General features: G+C 42.0%; 1 protein-coding gene across 1 annotated transcript in view; it reads left to right on the top strand.

The window, feature by feature from the left end:
* The first annotated feature begins 675 nt into the window (after positions 1-675).
* The window catches only part of REN (renin), a 38,584-nt gene continuing 17,328 nt past the window's right edge, over positions 676-21,931 (top strand). Inside the window, exons 1-7 of the mRNA XM_075264205.1 lie at positions 676-825; positions 3,408-3,531; positions 5,431-5,549; positions 7,454-7,650; positions 15,443-15,565; positions 15,793-15,937; positions 19,950-20,048. Of these exons, the coding sequence (XP_075120306.1) occupies positions 694-825; positions 3,408-3,531; positions 5,431-5,549; positions 7,454-7,650; positions 15,443-15,565; positions 15,793-15,937; positions 19,950-20,048 (939 nt within the window). The 5' untranslated portion in view covers positions 676-693. The remainder of the gene's footprint in view (positions 826-3,407; positions 3,532-5,430; positions 5,550-7,453; positions 7,651-15,442; positions 15,566-15,792; positions 15,938-19,949; positions 20,049-21,931) is intronic.

The raw sequence follows: 21,931 nt of genomic DNA, 5'->3' as shown, positions 1-21,931 counted from the left end.
CCCAGGAATGTGGAGAAAAAGCACTTTTATTCTTTATTCAAATGAGGATCTTGGAGCACAGTTGGAGTTTTCTTCAGGCACTGAGCACTGCTGCATCATCACTAAACACACCCATCCTGCATTCAGCTCATTGGGAGGATCAACTCCCACTGCCCAGGGGGATAAGCTGAATGCAGAATGGGTGTGTTTAGTGATGACGCAGCAGTGCTCAGTAATAGAAGAAAACTCCCCATGTGCTCCAAGATCCTCATTTGAATAAAGAATAAAAGTGCTTTTTCTATGCATCCCTAGGGATCTGAAACATAAGCACCCATGGGGCTCTGAAACATAAGAAAGATATGGCTTTTATTCTGCATCTACAGCATATAACAGCATCTACAGCACTATGGGAGAAGTTTAAAGTGGCTGGGGCAGTGATAGACTTCATTTAACTTCTATTGTTTCTGAAGTGACTCTTAGGACCTGTTACATACAGTTTGGTGCGGCTTAAAGGTATTCTCTAGTCAAAGCATTGAATTATACTCCAAAAGGACAAAAAAATCCAGTCAATTAACATTAAAAAGTTTAGTCACAAATAACATTTGTTAAATAACAAAATTCATATTACAATATCATAATGTGCAAAAATGTTTTACTGCAAATCTTTTTTACAATTTATTCTGTCATTTCTATCGTAGGATCCCACTCCGAAAAATGCCGTCAATTCGTGAGACACTGAGAGCCATGGGGGTTAAAGTTGCTGACGTATTTCCACAACTAAGGCTTATGGGATCTGGAATTGCTAACAATGGAACAGCCCCAACAGTTCTTACCAACTACTTAGATGTGAGCACTACAATATATATACACCTTCAGAGAGAAAACAAGAGATACCAAGGAAGCAGACAAAAGGATGATAATATACATAGTCTATATTAGCAGAAACAATCTATAAAAATTCCAAAATTGCCAACATGTCAGAGTATTAGAACATGGTTGTCAAACTAACAGAATGATTGAATGTTAAACAATATACCGTATATACTCGCGTATAAAGCCCTGAAAAAGCCCTCCTCGGCTTATACTTGAGTCAAGCAAAAAAAAAAATAAAAAAAATGACCAGCCGCAATAGTAATGTATAGAATCTCCCATAAAATAGTGAAAAAGAAAAAAAGAAGCTTTAAAAAAGTATAATAAAAAATTTAATAAATAAAAGTTCTAAATCACTCCTTTCCCTAGAATACATATAAAAGTAGAGAATTACTGTGAAACACAAACACATTAGGTATCCCTGTGTCTGAAAGTGCCCGGTCTACTGAATATAGGGGATCTGCAGTGCTCCTGGTCCGTCGGGAAGGGGTTAATAGGAGCACTGCAGATACCCTATATTCAGCCAGGCTGAATTCCAGGTGGGGGGGAAAAAAAACAGCCTCAAGCTCAGGGAAGGGGCAGACAGACAACCAAAACACCCCCTCCCCTTTCCCAGCACCCAGCAACTACTGCATCCAAAAACTCCGACCAATTAAATTTGAAATTTTCCAGTAGCTGCTGCATTTCCCCCCCTCGGCTTACACTCGAGTCAATAAGTTTTCCCTTATATTTGGGTTGGCTTATATTCGAGTATATACGGTAAGATCTTTCCCTGATAGAACCCTCTCCCGCAGCACACATCTTCCTCCTGAAGCAATATCTCCCTTTACCCCCACAGAAGCACATCTTGCCTCACTGCATGATCTATACTCTACCCTCACCAGAATAGTATTAATACAGGCTCCTCTCACTCAGACGTACCCTGTCGTTGTGTGATAGCTAGGGTTGAGTGATCGGGATCGGAAATATTCGGATTCTGATCGGCGATCGAGTAAATTTCACGATCGCGATCGAAATTCCGATCCCGATCTTTTCCGGTGGAATCGAGGTCAGAGGTTATTTCCCACATTGCTTGGTTAGTGGCCAAACATTGTGGGAAAAGTTATAGTATCAGATGAGCGAGTACTATTCGAAACTCCCGTTTCGAATAGCACGCACCCATAGGAATGAATGGAAGTGGCCATCACACAGACTTTGCTGATGTCCGGCCGCTTAACCCCCTGCGTGCCGGCTGCGTCCATTCATTCCTATGGGAGCATACTACTCTTCTGTTTCCTCCCTGCTGTGCCGTATACTCGTCTCTACTACATCTCAGATGTAGCAGAGCTGAGTATACGGTAAAAAAGGGACAAAGCAGAAGAGTGGCAGGCTGGGGTAAATCACTCTGTGCTGCGCTGCTGTGAGGACAACGAGGCACTCGCCATATAATAAGCCATGGCTGAAGTTCGCGAGTAGATACTACTGTACATTGACATGTCTATCTACTCTTCTGCTTCGTCCCTGCTTTACCCTGAGATGTAGCAGAGCCGAGTATACGGCACTGCAGGGAGGAAACAGAAGAGTAGATAGTATCTATCTACTCGCGAACTTTGCTCAACTTACCTTCAAAGATACGCTGCCTCTATCCGTTGTTCTCGCTCCTCTTCTTTCACATGCCTTCAGAGCGCCCTGCGCGCCCCCGCCTCCCTAGACTAGTGTTAGAGATGGTGGGAGAAGGCGGGTCTTGTGGCTTAGGAGAGTGTGGGCGGGTACTGGGAGGGGGAGAGGTGAGTGAAATCTGATCTTCAATTCTTAAAAAAATCCCATTGTCTTGCATTAAGATCGGAATTGGGATTGGGTTCGAATGGAAAATGATCGGAAATCGGATTTTAAAAACAATCCTGAAATTTCAAGATTGGCTCAACCATAGTGATAGCATATGGTGTCAAATTACTGTATTAGTGCATGCTTAAAAGGGGTATTCCCGGATTTTAAAAGTTCATTAATATCAGATCAGTAGGGGTCCAGCTCCTGGCACCCCCACGGATTGGCTGTTTAAAGGACCTGAAATGCATTGCAATTACCACAACTTTATATACTGTGAAGCAACTGGGAAAGTCACACATTAGTGAAAGGGACCAAGCTTACAGTTTATTTTTTCACCACTTACCAGAATACTGAGCTGTGCTAGTTACAGTGCTCTGCAGGTCTTGCAAACAGCTGATTGGCAGGGGTGTTGGGAGTCGGATAGTCAATCTTCAAGTTCTGGAATCCCACTTTAACAATTTTTGTATTCTTGTTAGCTGTTAGTTTGTTGTATGATATGGTTAGTAGATAATTCATATGCACACATTTAGAGATCTCTCAATTTCTCCCTTCTCTCTCTCTCAATGAGTTATATGAGCCAAAAATGAGATATCAGTGATTACAGTGTTTGATTTAGTTGTTGGACTCTGAGTTACATGCCATATGGCCACCAATCCTTGGAAAACTAAAAAATAGAGTTGCAGTACTTTACCTTAACCACCAGTAAGCTTTATATAATGCAGGTTATAACAGTTTTGTATTATACTTTGCAGACACAGTATTTTGGTGAGATCAGCGTTGGTTCTCCTTCACAAGCGTTCAAGGTTGTTTTTGACACTGGATCTGCCAACTTGTGGGTGCCATCGAGTCAATGTTCCCCATTGTACAGTGCCTGTGGTAAGCAATTGTGAACTGGAAAATGGATTGGAAGAAGTGGGAGTTTTAATCATTCATAAGCCTCAGGTGTTAGCAAAAGTGGAGAAGGCCTAGCATAAGCTATAGAAAGGTCACTTGACTCAACCTGCTTTTGCTTCTTTTAATAGAGGCTCTTGTGCTCAGACTCTCATAGACAGATATGGAATAAGTGACTTCCAGCCACTGTGTGAATGGGTAGGTCAGTCTGCCAATCACATGACCATGCAGAGGACCTTTTCAGTGGCACTAATAAAAGAGGCAAATACAGTGAGAATAAACTAACCCTGCTATAGGTTATACTATACCCTGTACTAATATGCAGAAATGGCCAATGTAGTTAGTCTATTAATTTTAATGGGAATTACATAATACTTCATTTTTGCTGTGGTGGCACTGTAGTAACTAGCTGCTGTGGCCATGTGGTGCTGGATGATAGTTTGTGGTACTGTAATGACAAGACGTTGCAGCAGCAGTTCCTAGTGGCTGGTAGTGCAGGAACAGAAGTGTATAGTCAGCGGTGTACCTCCAATAAAGGCAGACCACGCCACTGCTGTGAGGCCTCTGGACTTTGCAGCTATTTCCTTTCCACCAATTAGGCCAAGTTCACATCTACGCCAGCATCTCCATTGGAGACTCCACTGCAGAAAGTGCCAATGGAAGAGAAAAACTGATTAAAGATTGCAAAGCAGGATAGTCTGGATGGTGAATAAACAGCCCCAATCAAGATGGAAATGTTTGACTTTGTGATTCAATGTGTTTAAGGTTTCCATTTTTGCTTTGGGATCCTTTAAAAATAAAATGTGCCTCACATTGGATTTGCTTGGAGCCACATGAATCTGATTTTTAGATGTCAGAAAAACCTTTAACAATTAAATGTTATGCAACTTGAAACATGATTAATAAGGTAGTAGATATATTATTCACAATTATAATACCTCTGATTGCTGTCAGTGAATTTTAAAGAAATTAGTTTTGCTGCTGCTTTAGGCTTAGGCCTCAGCAAAAGAGCGCTGTGGGAACACCATTGCGGCAACGCGGCACAGCGTTTTTCACAGAAAGTCCACTGAGATTACCACTGCGGATTTTCTGCTTCCACTAAAGGGGTTGTCCCATCTCAAGGATCCTATCTATACTGGTAGCTTATGTAAACTGATGACTTTTCCTAAATATATTGCTTTAGAAATGCTACTTTGTTTGCCTGCTATGTGAACGTATACCTCCCATTGTTTACACAACGTTGCTATAACCACGGACCTGTGTGATAGGACAAGCGACGTCACTCACTCACTGCTCTTGCCAGCAGGACAATTAGTTCAGCTAATTGCAGTTTTGCTGATAAATCCAGGTCTGTTATCTCTCTATGTACACACACAGATAACACTGAGTCCATTCTCTACAAGCATCTGCATATTATCTGATCTGCATAAGTATTGTGAGACTTCTCAGACCTATTCAGCAAGGGGGAGGGGATTGGAGAAATATAGGAAGTAAGAAGAGACTTGTAGGCAGACTGCTGAAACAATGAGATGGGAAAACCCCTTTAAACCTAAAGAGAAACTGATGGCATTTCCGCAGGTATAAGTGACATGCTGCAATTTGTAAAGCCGCAACGTTTTTGGAAATCGCAGTGCGTATTTTCCCACATATCCCACCCACTATGCAGAGACAGTAAAATGTGGCATTTTTTTTCCACGGTGTTTACACTGTTGGCAAACTGAAAGTGGCGTTTATGCCACATGGAGCCCCAGCCGTAGTCAGACTACACCCTGCAATGCAGATTTATAACATCCTTAAATACATACATACATGTATTGAATCATATGAATGTGTAGTTTCATATTTTCTTGTTTTGCCTATTCGTGTATGATTTTTGTACCGCAGCATCTCACAATCGGTATGACTCATCGAAATCTCACACCTACGTTGAAAATGGAACAGGCTTCTCAATACAATATGAATCTGGAGGAGTAAGAGGTTTTCTAAGCCAAGACATTGTTACAGTGAGTTTTACTACCATTACTTGGTTTACAGAGCATCTTGATGATTATTCAATACTGGATACAAAAATAATAATATTCTACATCCTCCAAAAGAAATAACATTGCAACACAAATGGAACATAGACCACAGAAATCCTAGTTCCAGTACATAGACCCTAAAGAGTATTCCCCTAAGGGTATATTCACACAGAGGAATTTGCTGTGGATTTGGGGTGGATTCCGCTCAATCAGCAACAGTTTCTACCCAGATCCTTTTAATGCGAGGCAGAGATCGTGGCAGATGCTGAAAAAATAAGTGTTCTGCTCCATTTTGCATGGATTCTGCAGCTCGAGACTCCCTGCTGGTTAGGTCCATTCATCTGGGCCTAATGAGCAACAGAAAGCCAGGACTGAGTGCAATGATCAGCATCGCCATCATGTCGCGGGTAGCCGGAAAACAGCAGTGCAAAATGAAGAGGGATTTCTCTTCATTTTCTGCCATGTGAACTTATCCTAAAACAATGCAATAAAATTAACTGAGAATGTAAATGTCAGAACAGTAAATAGTTTCCAAGTTACCTATGCCCCAGCATTACCCTATAGTCACATGAACGCCGTACTTGGCTGTCGACCGTCATACGGCTGCATTAATAAACATTCCTATGAATTGGGGCTATTCACATGGCTGATATTTTGTGCATGAGCTATAACATTCTGTTGTCCTTTATAGGGTATGCTCTATTTTTGTCTGTTTTCACATATTCCTTCATACTTGGCAATGTATGAGGGATCTATAAAAATGGGATCCCATCAGGTGCAAAATTATTGTGAAAAATGGGCGATTTCGACCTATGTTAGTCTGAATGTCTATTAGGGAATAACTTACATTGGGTCATACTAATTCACAGGACTGTGGAGATCTGACATCCTTTTAATCAATGCTGTAATGTTGCTACGTTTGGCCTAAGCATATTGTGGATACTACCTGGCAAACCATATGTAGAAAAAAAAGCTTTAGATTGTATGGAGTTTGACACAAAACTGCTTTTTATTCCTACGGAACTGTGCTAAGAGATCCGGAACAGATGAGCATAGGCGAAAGATCGTCCTTTCACTCAAATCTCCTCCTAGTAACTCTGATATATTCAAAGCTTCCCCCACCTCTACCCTAACAAGAGGAAAATGGTGACGTGATGCTCGGCCATCCCAGAACGCTCCCCCGTTGCTCTCTTTGCTCATGTGCATAGGAATAAAAAAGCAGCTTATCTTCAACATCAAGCAGCCATTCTCCAAACAGATGATAGCACTGTATTATAGCCCTATATCAAGGCTCTGAGCACTGTAGGATACTGAGGCTGGTTTAATAATGGTCTTGGTGCTGACAGACTCCCTTTAAGCATTAATAGGATTGGTGAATTAGATCGTTCTACAATAAACGTACATTATTGTACAATAGTCACAAAAACTTTGCCAAGGCCCGTTTCACATCTGCCCATGGGTTTCCATTGGGGGGGGGGGGTCCAGAACAGAAACCTAATCCCCATAAAAAAGCGGTTACCTAAGGAAACCCGCAGACTCCATAGACTATAATGGGGTTTATGTGGTTTCTGCTCGGTTTCCACACGAAAAATGCGTAAAGAAAAGTGCTTTCAGGTCTGGAATGGCCTGAATACAGATGTGAACCAGGCCTTAGTCATACTATAATACAGATGTTCTCTGAGAATATCTTTGGGACCGAAACAGTTGTAGTCAGGGTGTTATGATGCTTGTGTGGTTGGCTATTGATCTGTGAAGGCTCTATGGCTTTTATCTAGGGTCTTCCACTATAAAACATACTTGTATTTGCTAGACATTGTATTTCCTAGAAGTATCTGCAGTCGCATATTTTACAAATTCATCTTACCGCTTTACTTCACACATTACAGGTAGCAGATATTCCAGTTGTCCAGGTTTTTGCAGAAGCAACATCACTACCAGCATTTCCTTTCATTTTTGCCCGCTTCGATGGTGTACTGGGAATGGGTTTCCCAACTCAAGCAATTGATGACATCACACCTGTTTTTGACCGCATTCTGTCTCAGAAAGTCCTGCAGGAAGACGTTTTCTCAGTGTATTACAGCCGGTGAGTAGAAGGATAAAGTTGCATAAGAAAAATAAACTACTGGAATTCATATTATACATGACAGATGTGATAGCAAATGGTATACTATATCTATCCCTATCTCCATCTCACATAGGAACCTTTAACCCACATACCTGCATGCTATATCTACTAATAATATAACCTACACAGACACAGTGTTAAGTTGTTATCCTCCCTATAGCTTGAAGGGGGGTTCTGGGACTAAATTAGTGTTTACGTATCCTTAGAATAGGCCATTAATATCAGATTGGTGGGCAACCAATACTCGGACCCTTATCTATCAGCTGATTGAAGAACCATAGCAATCGGACAAGTGCTGCAACCTCTTCACTTACCATGCACATACCTGTGTTTGGTATTACATCTCAGCCCCATTCACTTGAATGAGACTAAGCTGTATACAGGCCATATGTCACCAATGAACATGACATCACTAGCCATGTTAAAGGGATTCTATCATTAGAATACCTTTTTTAAACTAAGTACATGTAGGAATAGCCTTAAGAAAGACTATTCTTCTCTTACCTTTATTATTCTGATCCGCACCGTCGTTCTTGAGAAATATCTTCTTCCTTCTTTATGTAAATGAGTTTTCAGACAGCACTGGGGGTGTTTCCCAGCACTCAAACAGCACTGGGGGTGTCCCCAGTGCTACTTGAAAACTCTCCAGCGATGGCCTTTGTCTTTTCTCTGCCTCCCGCCTCCTCTCTCGCGCTCCTCTTCTCTTCATCCAAAAGCGCCAACTGCGCATGTCCGTCGGCAATTTTGCTGTAGCTGAATGGGAGAAGCCATAGGAAAATGGCAGATGGATATGCGCAATCGGTCATTTTTCTGTGGCCTTTCTCGTTCGGCCATAGGAAAATGGCCGATGTACATGCGCAGATGGTGCTTTTGGATGAATACGCGATGGGAGTGCAAGAGAAGTGGCAGAGAAGACACAGGCCGTCACTGGAGAGTATTCAGAAAACTCATTTACATAAGGAAGAAAAAAGATATTTCTCAGGAATGGTGGCGCAGATCAGAATAATAAAGTTAAGCCTTTCTTAAGACTGTTCCTACATCTATTTAGTTTAAAAAAGGTATACTAATGATAGAATCCCTTTAAGTGTGGGTACCAGGGCCCTGACTGATCTGATATTGATGACCTATCCTTAACCATGAAAAACCCCTTTAAGGCTAAGGCCCCACGTAGCGAAGTGCAGCAAAAAAAAAAAACTCTGCAGAAAAAACATGGTGGAACAGCATTGCATTATTAATTCACATAATTCTTAATCACATTTTCCCAGTTTTCTTCTGCAGACTTTCTGCAGATATTATACCTATACAGATACCAGTAATAACGCAAGCATTTTTGAAAATACAGCTTTTCCACTGCAGATTTTTTTCTCCAATGTGTGGATGTGATTTGCCAGAATCCCATACACTTTGCAGGTATTGTAATACGCTGCGTTTTCTCAACGTGGGACTTCAGCCTTAAACCACTTATTTCCCTTCACCTGCTATTATCCCTGTTGATAAAATATCACATCTACTTAGGTAACCAGAATCTCCTTTCTTTGCAGACAATACAAGTGAGAAGATAAGTTCCTATCCCCTTCCTATTGATGTCACTCCCACTAACATGGTTCCCGAGTGGTAACAAACTGTCACCCAATACCCAAGAGTTATTTTCCATACTTCCATTTTCCATTCTTTTACTATATCTTATTCAAATTATTCCTCACCCTACAGCATTTATGAGGAGCAATGAGTATGCTCAAACTTTCTAGAAAGGAAAGGCAGATTATATTCTAGACATATAAATGATTTTCATTTGCAGTGCCTTGCGAAAGTATTCGGTCCCCTTGAACTTTTCAACCTTTTGCCACATTTAAGGCGTCAAACATAAAGGTCTAAAATTTTAAATTTTAGGGGGAGGAATCAACAAGTGGGACACAATTGTGAAGTGGAAAGAAATTTATTGGATATTTTAAACTTTTTTAACAAATAAAGAACTGAAAAATTGAGCGTGCGAAATAATTTGGCCCCCTTGCGTTAATACTTTGTAGTGCCACCTTTTGCTGCAATTAAACCTGCAAGTCGCTTGGGGTATGTCTCTATCAGTTTTGCACATCAAGAGACTGAAATTCTTGCCCATTCTTCCTTGCAAAACAGCCGGAGCTCAGTGAGGTTAGATGGAGAGACAACTTTCATATGAAAACCATCCACCACGTAATAGCAGGTCCGCACTCCTTAGGCTTGGTAAAAATTAACTTTTAATCCGCCATTTTAAAATTACATAGGACAAACAAAAACGTGAAAAAAGTTCAGAAAAAAGACATAGTGTTTTAAAAACGCCAACGCGTTTCGAGGCTTTGCAGTCTCTTAGTCATGGCCATGACTAAGAGACTGCAAAGCCTCGAAACGCGTTGGCGTTTTTAAAACACTATGTCTTTTTTCTGAACTTTTTTCACGTTTTTGTTTGTCCTATGTAATTTTAAAATGGCGGATTAAAAGTTAATTTTTACCAAGCCTAAGGAGTGCGGACCTGCTATTACGTGGTGGATGGTTTTCATATGAAAGTTGCCTCATTCAGTCCAGGGGTTAAAGGCCGTGCACCCAAAGGAACATTGGACAAATACTTATATGGTGAGGTCGAAACCTTTTCTTCTTTTTTGCATGGATGGAGAGAGTTTGTGAACAGCAGTTTTCAGCTCTTTCCACAGATTCTCAATTGGATTCAGGTCTGGGCCATTCTAATACCTGGATACGTTTATTTGTGAACCATTCCATTGTAGATTTTGCTTTATGTTTTGGATCATTGTCTTGTTGGAAGATAAATCTGCGTCCCAATCTCAGGTCTTTTGCAGACTCCAACAGGTTTTCTTCCAGAATGGTCCGGTATTTGGCTTCATCTATCTTCCCATCAATTTTACCCATCTTCCCTGTTCCTGCTGAAGAAAAGCAGGCCCAAACCATGCTGCCACCACCATGTTTGACAGTGGGGATGGTGTGCTCAGGGCGATGAGCTGTGTTGCTCTTACGCCAAACATATTGTTTTCATTGTGGCCAAAAAGTTTGATTTTGGTTTCATCTGACCACAGCACCTTCTTCCACATGTTTGGTGTCTCCCAGATGGCTTGTGGCAAACTTTAAACCCGACCTTTTTATGGATATCTTTGAGAAATGACTTTCTTCTTGCCACTCTTCCATAAAGGCCAGATTTGTGCAGTGTACGACTGATTGTTGTCCTATGGACAGACTCTCCCGCCTCAGCTGTAGATCTCTGCAGTTCATCCAGAATGATCATGGGCCTCTTGGCTGCATCTCTGATCAGCCTTCTCCTTGTTTGAGATGAAAGTTTAGATGGGCGGCCGGGTCTTTGTAGATTTGCAGTGGTCTGATACTCCTTCCAATATGATAGCTTGCACAGTGTTACTTGGGATGTTTAAAGCTTGGGAAATCTTTTTGTATCCAAATCCGGCTTTAAACTTCTCCACAACAGTATCTTGGGCCTGCCTGGTATGTTCCTTGGTCTTCATGATGCTCTCTGCGCTTTAAACAGAACCCTGAGACTATCACAGAGCAGGTGCATTTATACAAGACTTGGTTACACAAAGGTGGATTCTATTTATCATCATCAGTCATTTAGGACAACATTGGATCATTCAGAGATCCTCACTGAACTGAACTGAGTGAGTTTACTGCACTGAAAGTAAAGGGGTCGAATAATTTTGTACACCTCAATTTTCAGTTTTTATTTGTTTTAAAAGTTTAAAATATCCAATAAATTTCTTTCCACTTCACAACTGTGCCCACTTGTTGATTCTTCCCCCCCAAAACTTAAAATTTTATATCTTTATGTTTGAAATGTGGCAAATGGTTGAAAAGATCAAGGGGGCCGAACACTTTCGCAAGGCACTGTATGAAAAAAAGCAAAGCGTAAAAACATAACCATGGATTGCACCGCAGAACGATCAATGAAATAGTTCTGCTCTAATGTGCATTTTGGTTGATTTTTACTTTTAAAATATGGCGAAACATCCTGAAGTCATTTTCAGTTTGTTAATTTTTTTTTCAAAGAGAAATCCTTTAAATATTTTACCAAAATAGGTTATATAAAGAATAAAAACTATCCAGTAGATGTCACTGTTCTACAGCAATAGCTGCTGGAAAGAGTTTTTCACTGATCCAATTATGAAGTAAGGGCAGATGCGTCTTTAGGTTGTCTTTACTCCAGTTACTGAGGGGGGATTTACTATCACATGAACACCGGAAAAATGCCACGATTTATAGCATAATATAGAAGATACATAATGACAATGTGTTTCATTTGGTAATATTGTTAATATTTGTGTTGAACTTCTGGACACAGCATCTGGCACAGAGATGTGCTCTTACCAAAAAAATAGTTCAGGGTTTGCAAGTCTTTGTCATGATATAGGATTCCCAACAACCCTACTGATCTGCAAGCAACAGCATATCTCATTAATATAGCATGAATGTACCGTATATACTCGAGTATAAGCCGACCCGAATATAAGCCGAGGCCCCTAATTTTACCACAAAAAACTGGGAAAACTTATTGACTCGAGTATAAGCCGAGGGGAGGAAATGCAGCAGCTACTGGAAAATTTCAAAGATTAAAATGGTCAGAGTTTTTGGGTGCAGTAGATGCTGGGTGCTGGGAAAGAGGAGGGGGTGTTTTGGTTGTCTGTCTGCCCCTTCCCTGAGCTTGAGGACTGTTTTCTTCCCCCACTTGGAACTCAGTCTGGCTGAATATAGGGTATCTGCAGTGCTCCTATTAACCCCTTCCCGATGGAACAGGAGCACTGCAGATACCCTATATTCAGTAGACCGGGCACTGTCAGACACAGGATACCTAATGTGTATGTGTTCACAGTAATTTTCTACTTTTATATGTATTTTAGGGAAAGGAGGGATTTAGAACTTTTATTTTTTTTTATTGTTTTTAAGTCTTTTTTTTTTTTTTGCACTATTTTATGAGAGTTTCTATACATTAATATTGTGGCTGGTCATATACCCCCCTCCTAAAAATATATATATATATATATATATATATATATATATATATATTTTTTTTTTTCTGACTTGAGTATAAGCCGAGGGGGGCTTTTTCAGCCCAAAAACTGGGCTGAAAAATTCGGCTTATACTCGAGTATATACGGTAATAAGTCAAAAATCCCCTTTAAGAAATACTTCCATTTGCTTTTCAGTGAAATGTCTGAACCTTTCACCACCTCCACCAACTCCAAATTTTTTGATCCATCACTAGGTACCTCACCACTGATTCTAACCATTGCCGTTTCTTTTTTAACCTCCACCATTGCAGATCAATGTTCGTTTCAGCATCCAATAGTCTTTCTACTCTCAGGTGGGTGAACTCAGGCTGGGGCAGAGAGTCTGGGACCACCCACCTGACCATAGAGAGCCTAATTAGCATATTGGATGCTGAAACTTCATTGTTCAGGAATGGCGGAGACTAGAGAAAAAATTGTGACAAATCAGAGGAGCTGCATCTACTAAAAGATGTAATGTGTTGGGGATGATGGGGGGTAGTGAAAGGTAGAGCTGTTGGACCTGGAGTGGTGTAAACGCTATACCTCCTGTACATAGGTTACAGATGAAAACTATGTTCATATCTAAAGACTGCAGTCAACATTACGCCCATGCGCAGAATATTGCTATTCCAGGTACAGCAGGGCCACTTTAACCATAGTGCCAACAGTGCCAACTTGAATGTGGCCCTATAGTAGGAGGAGCCCCTTAGGACAGCCTGCATAGGCTGTCCAGCAGGACTACCTCATTTACATAGTATCTTTCATCCTCTCCTCCCCTGAAGCAGTAGGCCTGATGTAGTGATGTCACTTAACATAGCTCCCGTAAGACTCAGGCCAAGAAAGCAGGGGAGGGAGGAGAGGTGGGTATCAGTGGTTTATTATTAATTATTATTATTATTATTATTATTATTATTATTATTATTATTATATTTGTGTGGTAGAAGGGGACATTAAACTACCAGGACACTTCAGGGAGACTTTAACCCTTTCCTGAGTGGCACTTTAGTTGCAGAGGACATATGTAATATGTCCTTTCTACTAATGCCAATTTCTCAGGATTGATTAGGGCTATGAAGATTATCTTATCTCATCTTTAAATTGATACCAAGATCATTATGAAGTCCTTACAGATTCTGAGTGATTTAGTGATGAAAACAATTTCAGGTATTGAGATCAAAATGCAAATCTCAATTCCCAACAGCATTCTCAAAATCTGTACGGACTATCATGATGATCTTGATAATATTTTAAAGATGAGATTCTCGTCTTTAAAATGAATCCAAAGTCATCTTCATAGCCCTAACAGATCCTGAGATATGGGGCTCAAAATTGTCCTCCTCCCTCCTGCCCCTCCTTCCTCAGGTAGAATCTTAGAGCAGCGGCTTGAGGAAGGAGGGGGGAAGAGCAGCCCTGTAATCTGCACAGAGATGATAAATCATCATCATCTGTGCATAACCTGTATGTGACCTCTGTATGGACTTCTGTCCATGTTATCCCCTCTGCTGTCAATCAGAGCGCATACTATACTATTGCTCTCTGATTGTTATATATATATTAGATAATGTAATACCCCTCTGAGCCTAATCACAGAGGTATTCTTATGTAAAAGCCCTCTGAACATAACCAAGAAGTCACACCAAACACTTATACAACACATACACAAAGTCATCAATAAAGTTTACATTTTTCACTGTCTCTGTCCTGTCCATGCCTGATCTTTATAGAGTAAAATACACCGACCGCCTCTCTAGCAATATCCGTTACATGCTAAAATAATAGCAATAACGATTATTACTAGAGATGAACATATAAAACATTTCTGACAGGTGGAAAAGTTCCATCAGTCAGATAAGACATTGTCACCCATTGAATGTCACCATATAAAAACCCAGTTTTTGGCAGGTTTCAGATGGGTTTAATAGCGGGTGGTGCTGAAAGCGGAGGGCCCACTGTGGAAACCTTTTCACTGAGCACACCAATGTTTTAAAACGGCTCTGAGGTACAATGATGCTCTAGCAACAATAGTCCCATCCATGATCATATTCTGTCAGAATAAAAAAAGTGGTTGCCCACCAGATTAAAGCATTTCCTTTATTGAGGCAGGTTTGCCATCCTTGTCTTTGGTGTCTGTATACCTGTTTGTTTTATGGATACTGAATAAAGGAAATGATTCTGAAGCTGTAAATACCGGGACCTTCTTTTCTCATGGGATATGGAGATGACAGTAGCTAATCTTCTAGTTCAGCCTGTGTATACACCTGTGTGTAATGTACAGGACTGGGAAATCCAGAAAAGCTAGCATACAGATAATATCCACGTGTAGTACATGTCACCCATGGACCCAAATACTTCAATGAATGAGCCCTGAGCACGAAACAGACAGTAATAACCACTGCCCTGAGTTTTGCTGCCTGGGTTCATGGACCAGTGCAAATCATAGTTGTGTGCATGGGACCATAGAAATGAGTGGGTCGGTGTGCTATCTGTTTAAAAAAATGGATGACACACTGATGAAAATTATGGTCATATGCATGGGACCTCTCAGGATAGTAGTTCTAACCCCAATTCTGTATGTATGACTAGTAGTCAGGTAGAAATTTATTGTTTTCTTTTTAGGTAATTTTTTCATATTCATGTAGATTCTGCAGATTCTGAACACTTTACTTTGTATTTAAAACCACTTATGTAATATGACTTGTATTTTGCTACAGGGATTCCCATGTAAACCCTGGAGGTGAAATTATCTTTGGTGGCTCTGATCCTTCTTACTACACTGGTAGCTTTCAATATCTCAATCTTAAGAAGCATGGATACTGGCATATTAACATGAAAGGGTAAGTATAATAAGATTATATACCTGTAAGACAGAAATACAGTTCATAGAAGAAATTGGGGATCTGCTGCTGTTGCTAACTACTGTATATACGGTCATTAAAAGCTTGTGTTGGAATGTATATGCAGATTTGTGTGTTTTGGATAAGGAGTCAGTAATTTTTCTCAGCCCCGAGTTTATGGAAGTTCACAAAATCTGTCTTAACTAACATAATGTAATGGACTACAGGGTGTCTGTCGGTGCAGAGGTCCTGTTCTGCAAAGAAGGGTGCACGGTGGCAATAGACACAGGAGCGGCTTACATAACAGGCCCTGCTGGTTCAGTGTCTGTCCTGATGAAAGCAATAGGAGCCATACAGCAACCTGAAGGAGAGGTAAGAAAATATGTATTGATAACCTGAAATATTATAACAGTGGCTCAGTTTCATAACTCGCTTGATCATTGAATATAAAAGCAACTATACATATTTCTACCTCATTGATAAAAGTGCTTCATCCATAGGAATACTGCATTAGATATTACCGTAGTTATACATTTTTCTTTTTAATTCATTTTCTGTAACTCATTAATATTATACTACATACTGGAATGTAATATCAAAAGTATAAATTTTATTATAAAAGAGTATAGAGAGAAATCAAAATAACATCTGGCAATGCCATGACACATAAGCCATAGGTATCAGAGGTATACAGAGATATGCAGTATACAGGAGGAGCGATAAGATAATCCTTTAATAGTCCCACCATGGGGAAATTCAGTAGCTGCAATTAATAGATCCACGCTAAGGCTTGGTTTCCGTTTGGGTATTCCATCCCCCATTCCCCAACGTTGCAGAAATGTAGCATTAAAAAACGCTGCATTTGACACTGCCAGCAAAGTGAGTGAGATTCTGACAATGTGGCATCATCACATTGCAGAATAAAAACAATGCAGAAAATTATTACTATTATTCATGTCTAGAGATGAGTGAATAGTGAAATATTCGAGATTCGATATTCATTTTGAGTAGAGCCTCAATATTCGACTACTCGTTCGAATATCGAATCCCATTATAGTCTATGGGAAAAAATGCTTGTTTCAGGGGAAACCACTATTTGACTAAAAGAGAGTCACCAAGTCCACGAAGAGCAGGAGGAGAGTGTTTAGGAGGAGCGCTGTGCAGTTAAAGCGCACGGACCCCATTATAGTCTATGGGGTCAGTGCGCTTTAACTGCACAGCGCTTGCAGTTGCGCTGATAAAAAGTAAGCACAAGCTGCCAGCTCTCCCGACTAGCAAAGATGAGCTTGCTGCAGAACCAGCGTTGATTGGCCGAATTCTGTACACTTGCCAATCAACGCTGGTCAATTCATTCATATGAGAGAAAGTCAGCTCCCTCATAACAGCAAGCTGCCAGCTCTCCCGACTAGCAAAGACGAGCCTGCGGCACAACCAGCGTTGATTGGCCGAATGCTGTACACTGGCCAATCAACGCTGGTCAATTCATTCCTATGAGAAAAAGTCAGCTCCCTCATAACAGCAAGCTGCCAGCTCTCCCGACTAGCAAAGACGAGCCTGCGGCACAACCAGCGTTGATTGGCCGAATGCTGTACACTGGCCAATCAACGCTGGTCAATTCATTCCTATGAGAAAAAGTCAGCTCCCTCATAACAGCAAGCTGCTAGCTCTCCCGACTAGCAAGGACGAGCCTGCTGCAGAACCAGCGTTGATATGCTATACACTGTGTAGCATTCGGCCAGTCAACGCTGGTTCTGAATCAAATATTTACTGCGAATAGCTAGTAGTATTCGATCGAGTACGAATATTTTGAATACTGTAGTATTCGATCGAATACCTACTCAATCCAATACTACTCACTAATCTCTATTCATGTCTAATATTTCAGTGGGAGGTAATCATTACCATACCTCCCAACTTTTGAAGAACCGAAAGAGGGGAAAATTTAGCCCCACCCACTTTTGTATTGACTCCACCCACTCATTAATTTTTCATGTGCCCGCACACAGTATAATCCTCCTACAGTCACCCGTAAATTATATGTCCCCCCTCTATCTCTCCCCCAGTTTCATATACACTCTTCATCTGCCCCCAGTTTCATGTCCCTCTTCCATCTCTGCCCCCAGATTCATGTCCCTCCATCTCTGCCCCCAGATTCATGTCCTCTCCATCTCTGCCCCCAGATTCATGTCCCCTCCATCTCTGCCCCCAGATTCATGTCCCACATCTCTGCCCCCAGATTCATGTCCTCTCCATCTCTGCCCCCAGATTCATGTCCTCTCCATCTCTGCCCCCAGATTCATGTCCTCTCCATCTCTGTCCCCAGATTCATGTCCCTCCATCTCTGCCCCCAGATTCATGTCCTCTCCATCTCTGCCCCCAGATTCATGTCCCCTCCATCTCTGCCCCCAGATTCATGTCCCTCCATCTCTGCCCCCAGATTCATGTCCTCTCCATCTCTGCCCCCAGATTCATGTCCCCTCCATCTCTGCCCCCAGATTCATGTCCCACATCTCTGCCCCCAGATTCATGTCCCCTCCATCTCTGCCCCCAGATTCATGTCCCCTCCATCTCTGCCCCCAGATTCATGTCCCCCATCTCTGCCCTCAGATTCATGTCCTCTCCATCTCTGCCCCCAGATTCATGTCCCCCATCTCTGCCCCAATGTCATGCCGTCCTCTGCTTCATCTGCCCCCAGATTCACGTTCCACCTCCACATTAAACTTACCTTCTCCTCCGCTCCCTCGTCGCCTCTCTCGCTGACACATGCGGCTGAAGGAAGGAGCTGACACAGGTCAGCTCCTCGCTTCGCCGCTGCCCGCCTCTCTCCCTGACACACGCGGCTGAAGCTGCTCGCGTGCTCGCTTCGCCGCTGCGTCTCTCGCTGACACATGCGGCTGAAGCGAGGAGCTGACCTGTGTCAGCTCCTCGCTTCGCTGCTGCCGCCGGCTCCTGGTGTGTACATCGCGTCTACAAGCCAGGAGCCGGCGGCAGCAGCGAAGCGAGGAGCTGACACAGGTCAGCTCCTCGCTTCAGCCGCATGTGTCAGCGAGAGAGAGAGGCAGCGGCGAAGCGAGCACGCGAGCAGCTTCAGCCACATACGTGTCAGGGAGAGAGGCGGGCAGCGGGGAAGCGAGGAGCTGACCTGTGTCAGCTCCTTCCTTCAGCCGCATGTGTGTTCAACTCAGATCTGCGTCCTCTGGACGCAGATCTGAGTTGAAATCGGGACATACCTCCCTCCAACCGGGACCGCGGGACATGTCACCCAAATCGGGACTGTCCCGCGGAAATCGGGACGGTTGGGAGGTATGTCATTACTGAGGATACCTTTTAAAGGGGTATTCCCAACTCGCCTGTTCACCAACTTGCAGGCTATATGCTCTGTTCACTTCCTGGTTTTCTTGGCAAATTGGTGGGCAGAGTTTCACTTGCTGTCTCCCAGACAAAGCCAGCTCTGCTATCTCTCTTCATAGCAGTACATGTTTACAGTCAGTAATGAGGGATGGTTGTAAATAAATTAGCACAGTATTACTGGAAGATGCACAATATGAAGCTGATGTAGCAGAGCTGGTTTTGATAGGTGATGAGAATCCCAAACTTACATGCTACAGGACCAAGAGTCAGCTTGCAATAAACTCAGTTTTAGGTCTGTGCTTACATACAGAGGTAACAATCTCCCCCATGTGGTAAAAAAAATGCTGTATATTACAGTACCTACAAATTCTATGGGATTCTGGGCTAATCCCATCCACACACTGCAGAGAAAAATCTGCATTGGAAATGCTATTATTTCAAAAACACTTGTTTTTTTGTAATTCGCAGGATGTGAATTCTACATACATTTTCCATATAGTTATAATAGAAGCAGAAACATTCACATGACAGTGAATACCAGCCATGTGATGTCCATTTATTTACGGCAACATTACACAACAGTATTAATTTCACTGGCAATGAATGTGGGCTATTCATATACTGTTAATGTGACAGACTGGGTGCAAGACGTTTGTGAAAAATTAGTGTTTTTCATGGCCATTTTGCACTTCTTTTGTGCGAATTTAGCCTAACTCTGCTGCAATTGCCTCACGGCGTTAAGCAGTGCATTACATTAAACCCATACAAATCAATGGGTTGTTTGTGTAGTGCAGGCTCGGGCTATTGGCTTATTGCACAGCTAACAACATGGGCCAGTGTTTAACAATACAAAAGCTCAAATCAGTTCACATTACACAATGAAAAATCTGCCACAGTAGTGATCATTCAGATGAATAACAAAGGCTTTATATTTGCAGAAGGCAAGCCCTTTATTTCTCAGCTCTTACTTGATATGAGACTCCAGTTCCTAACGTTTTCTTTGTAAGTAATGTGGATGTCTGTTTTTTTCCAGTATACCATGGATTGTAATAAAATCTCTCAGCTTCCTGACATTTCCTTTCACATGGGTGGAAATGAGTACACACTAAAAGGGGAAGCATATGTTCTGCGGGTAGGTTAACAAATTATTATTTTTTTACGCCTTGTGCACCATTTCATATTGTAGTTTTATAAATCTTTGTGTGTTGGTGTGCTTACTGTGAGAGTCACTTACCTGTAGATAAAAGTAAGAAATTACAGCAAGAATGGCGCATTTCTCATCACAAAGTAGCAGTAATGATAATGGGTGCCATGTAGAACCTTCAATGGATCCAGTATAGAATCATGGCTTCCAGCTGAAATAGACAAAGCCTAAACACTGAATATTGTATGTACTTGGGTCTTACTATGTGAAGAGGAGCTGAGCTGCAGTATCTCAACACTGCCACTATAGAAAATACAGCCATCTGTTTCTAACTTTGTTCTTTATGTATCAGCCACTTAGAGCAGCTGATCAGCGGGTGTCTCGGGTGTCAGACCCCCACATGTCTGATTTTGATGATTGCTGGAGTGGGATGGAGTTATAAAAAGTGTGTATTCCACCACAACAGATAGCACTGCAGCAGTTTAGCACTTTGAGCATGTAGCCAGTGGTCAGCATGTAGATAAAGTACCATTTAATGGATATAATGTACATATAGCCACCTGCCACATTAAATGCAGCCGCTGCTCTGCAACAATCTAAAAGTACAGCAATTGTGATACCGCTCCAACCAATGCTTCATTCATAGAGCTCAGAGTCCATAGAGCTTGTTGTTTAGTTGTTATGTACTAAATAGTATTAGTTACTGAGACTGTTGGGACTTAAACACCATTTAAACCTAGTGATGAACACTTACACTGTTTTCTGGCTAAAGCTGAGATTGGCCATAGCATTTATTAACAAATTTTATAAATAACCACAATTTGTAAACTGTAAACAACAAAACACAGACCATCTCCATGCCCCGCCTCTCCCATCTTGACCTTTGACCGTAAGTTGCCCCGCTGCAGTAGAAGCCCAAACTTCCTCCAAGGGGCATGGACCTTCCGCTTGCTGTGACAACTGAAAGAATGAGAAGAACACACGAAAATAAATAACACCACCATGAGGGCAAGGGTGGGTGGGAGTTCCTCTCACCACTTCACCGAATGGCAGAAGGTGGAAGCCCCACACACGTGACCACAGTTTTATTCAGAAGGCTCCACCTTCTGACACGTGACACCACGTCATCACTTTTCAAATCATTACAAACCCTTAACTTTGCTGGCCCAACAGTCCCTGCCCCTTTCCCTATATGGTTTAGGGGCTACTATTCCTTTAATATTCACCTTTCTATACATCCTAGTGACCTGATGTCAGCAATATTTGTATACTACCGATAACATCTGACATAACCAAGGGTGCTATTAGACTAAAAGATTTCTTTGAACTAGCGATGATCAGCTACAAAACATGCTGATCAGCGCTTAGGCCCCGTTCACATGGGGAAAGAGGGGGCGAATTTTGGCATGGAATCCACGTCATAATCCGCTCCCTCACAATGATGGTCTATGTAGACCGCTAGTGTTCTTTTTTTGCCACATGTTGCCGCTAGCGGAAAAAAGAAACGAGCTGCCCTTTCTTCAGGCAGATTCCGCGGCTGAATCAGCCGTGGTGTCCGTCTCGTGACAGCACCCTCCGGACTAGGCCCATTCATTTGGGCCTAATCCAGAGAGGATAGCCGCGACGGGATGCCGTGCACTGCGCCAGCACTGCGGCCGGCAGCCGCGACGGAATATGCACACGCGGAATTGCGTGTGAACTAGCCCTTACTCTGCCATGGCCTGATAACATAGGCTGATGCAGAGCACATGCAAGAGGAATATAATTCCAGCATGTACGGTACTGTGAAAAAGTTTTAGGCAAGGTGTAGAAAAATGCTGCACAGTACAAATGGTTTAACCCTTTCCTGCCGCAGGCATTTTTTTTATTTT

The sequence above is a fragment of the Leptodactylus fuscus genome, chromosome 2, assembly GCF_031893055.1.
Source record: "Leptodactylus fuscus isolate aLepFus1 chromosome 2, aLepFus1.hap2, whole genome shotgun sequence".
In the NCBI taxonomy this organism is placed as follows: Eukaryota; Metazoa; Chordata; class Amphibia; order Anura; family Leptodactylidae; genus Leptodactylus; species Leptodactylus fuscus.
This window is presented reverse-complemented; position numbering and strand designations above follow the sequence as displayed.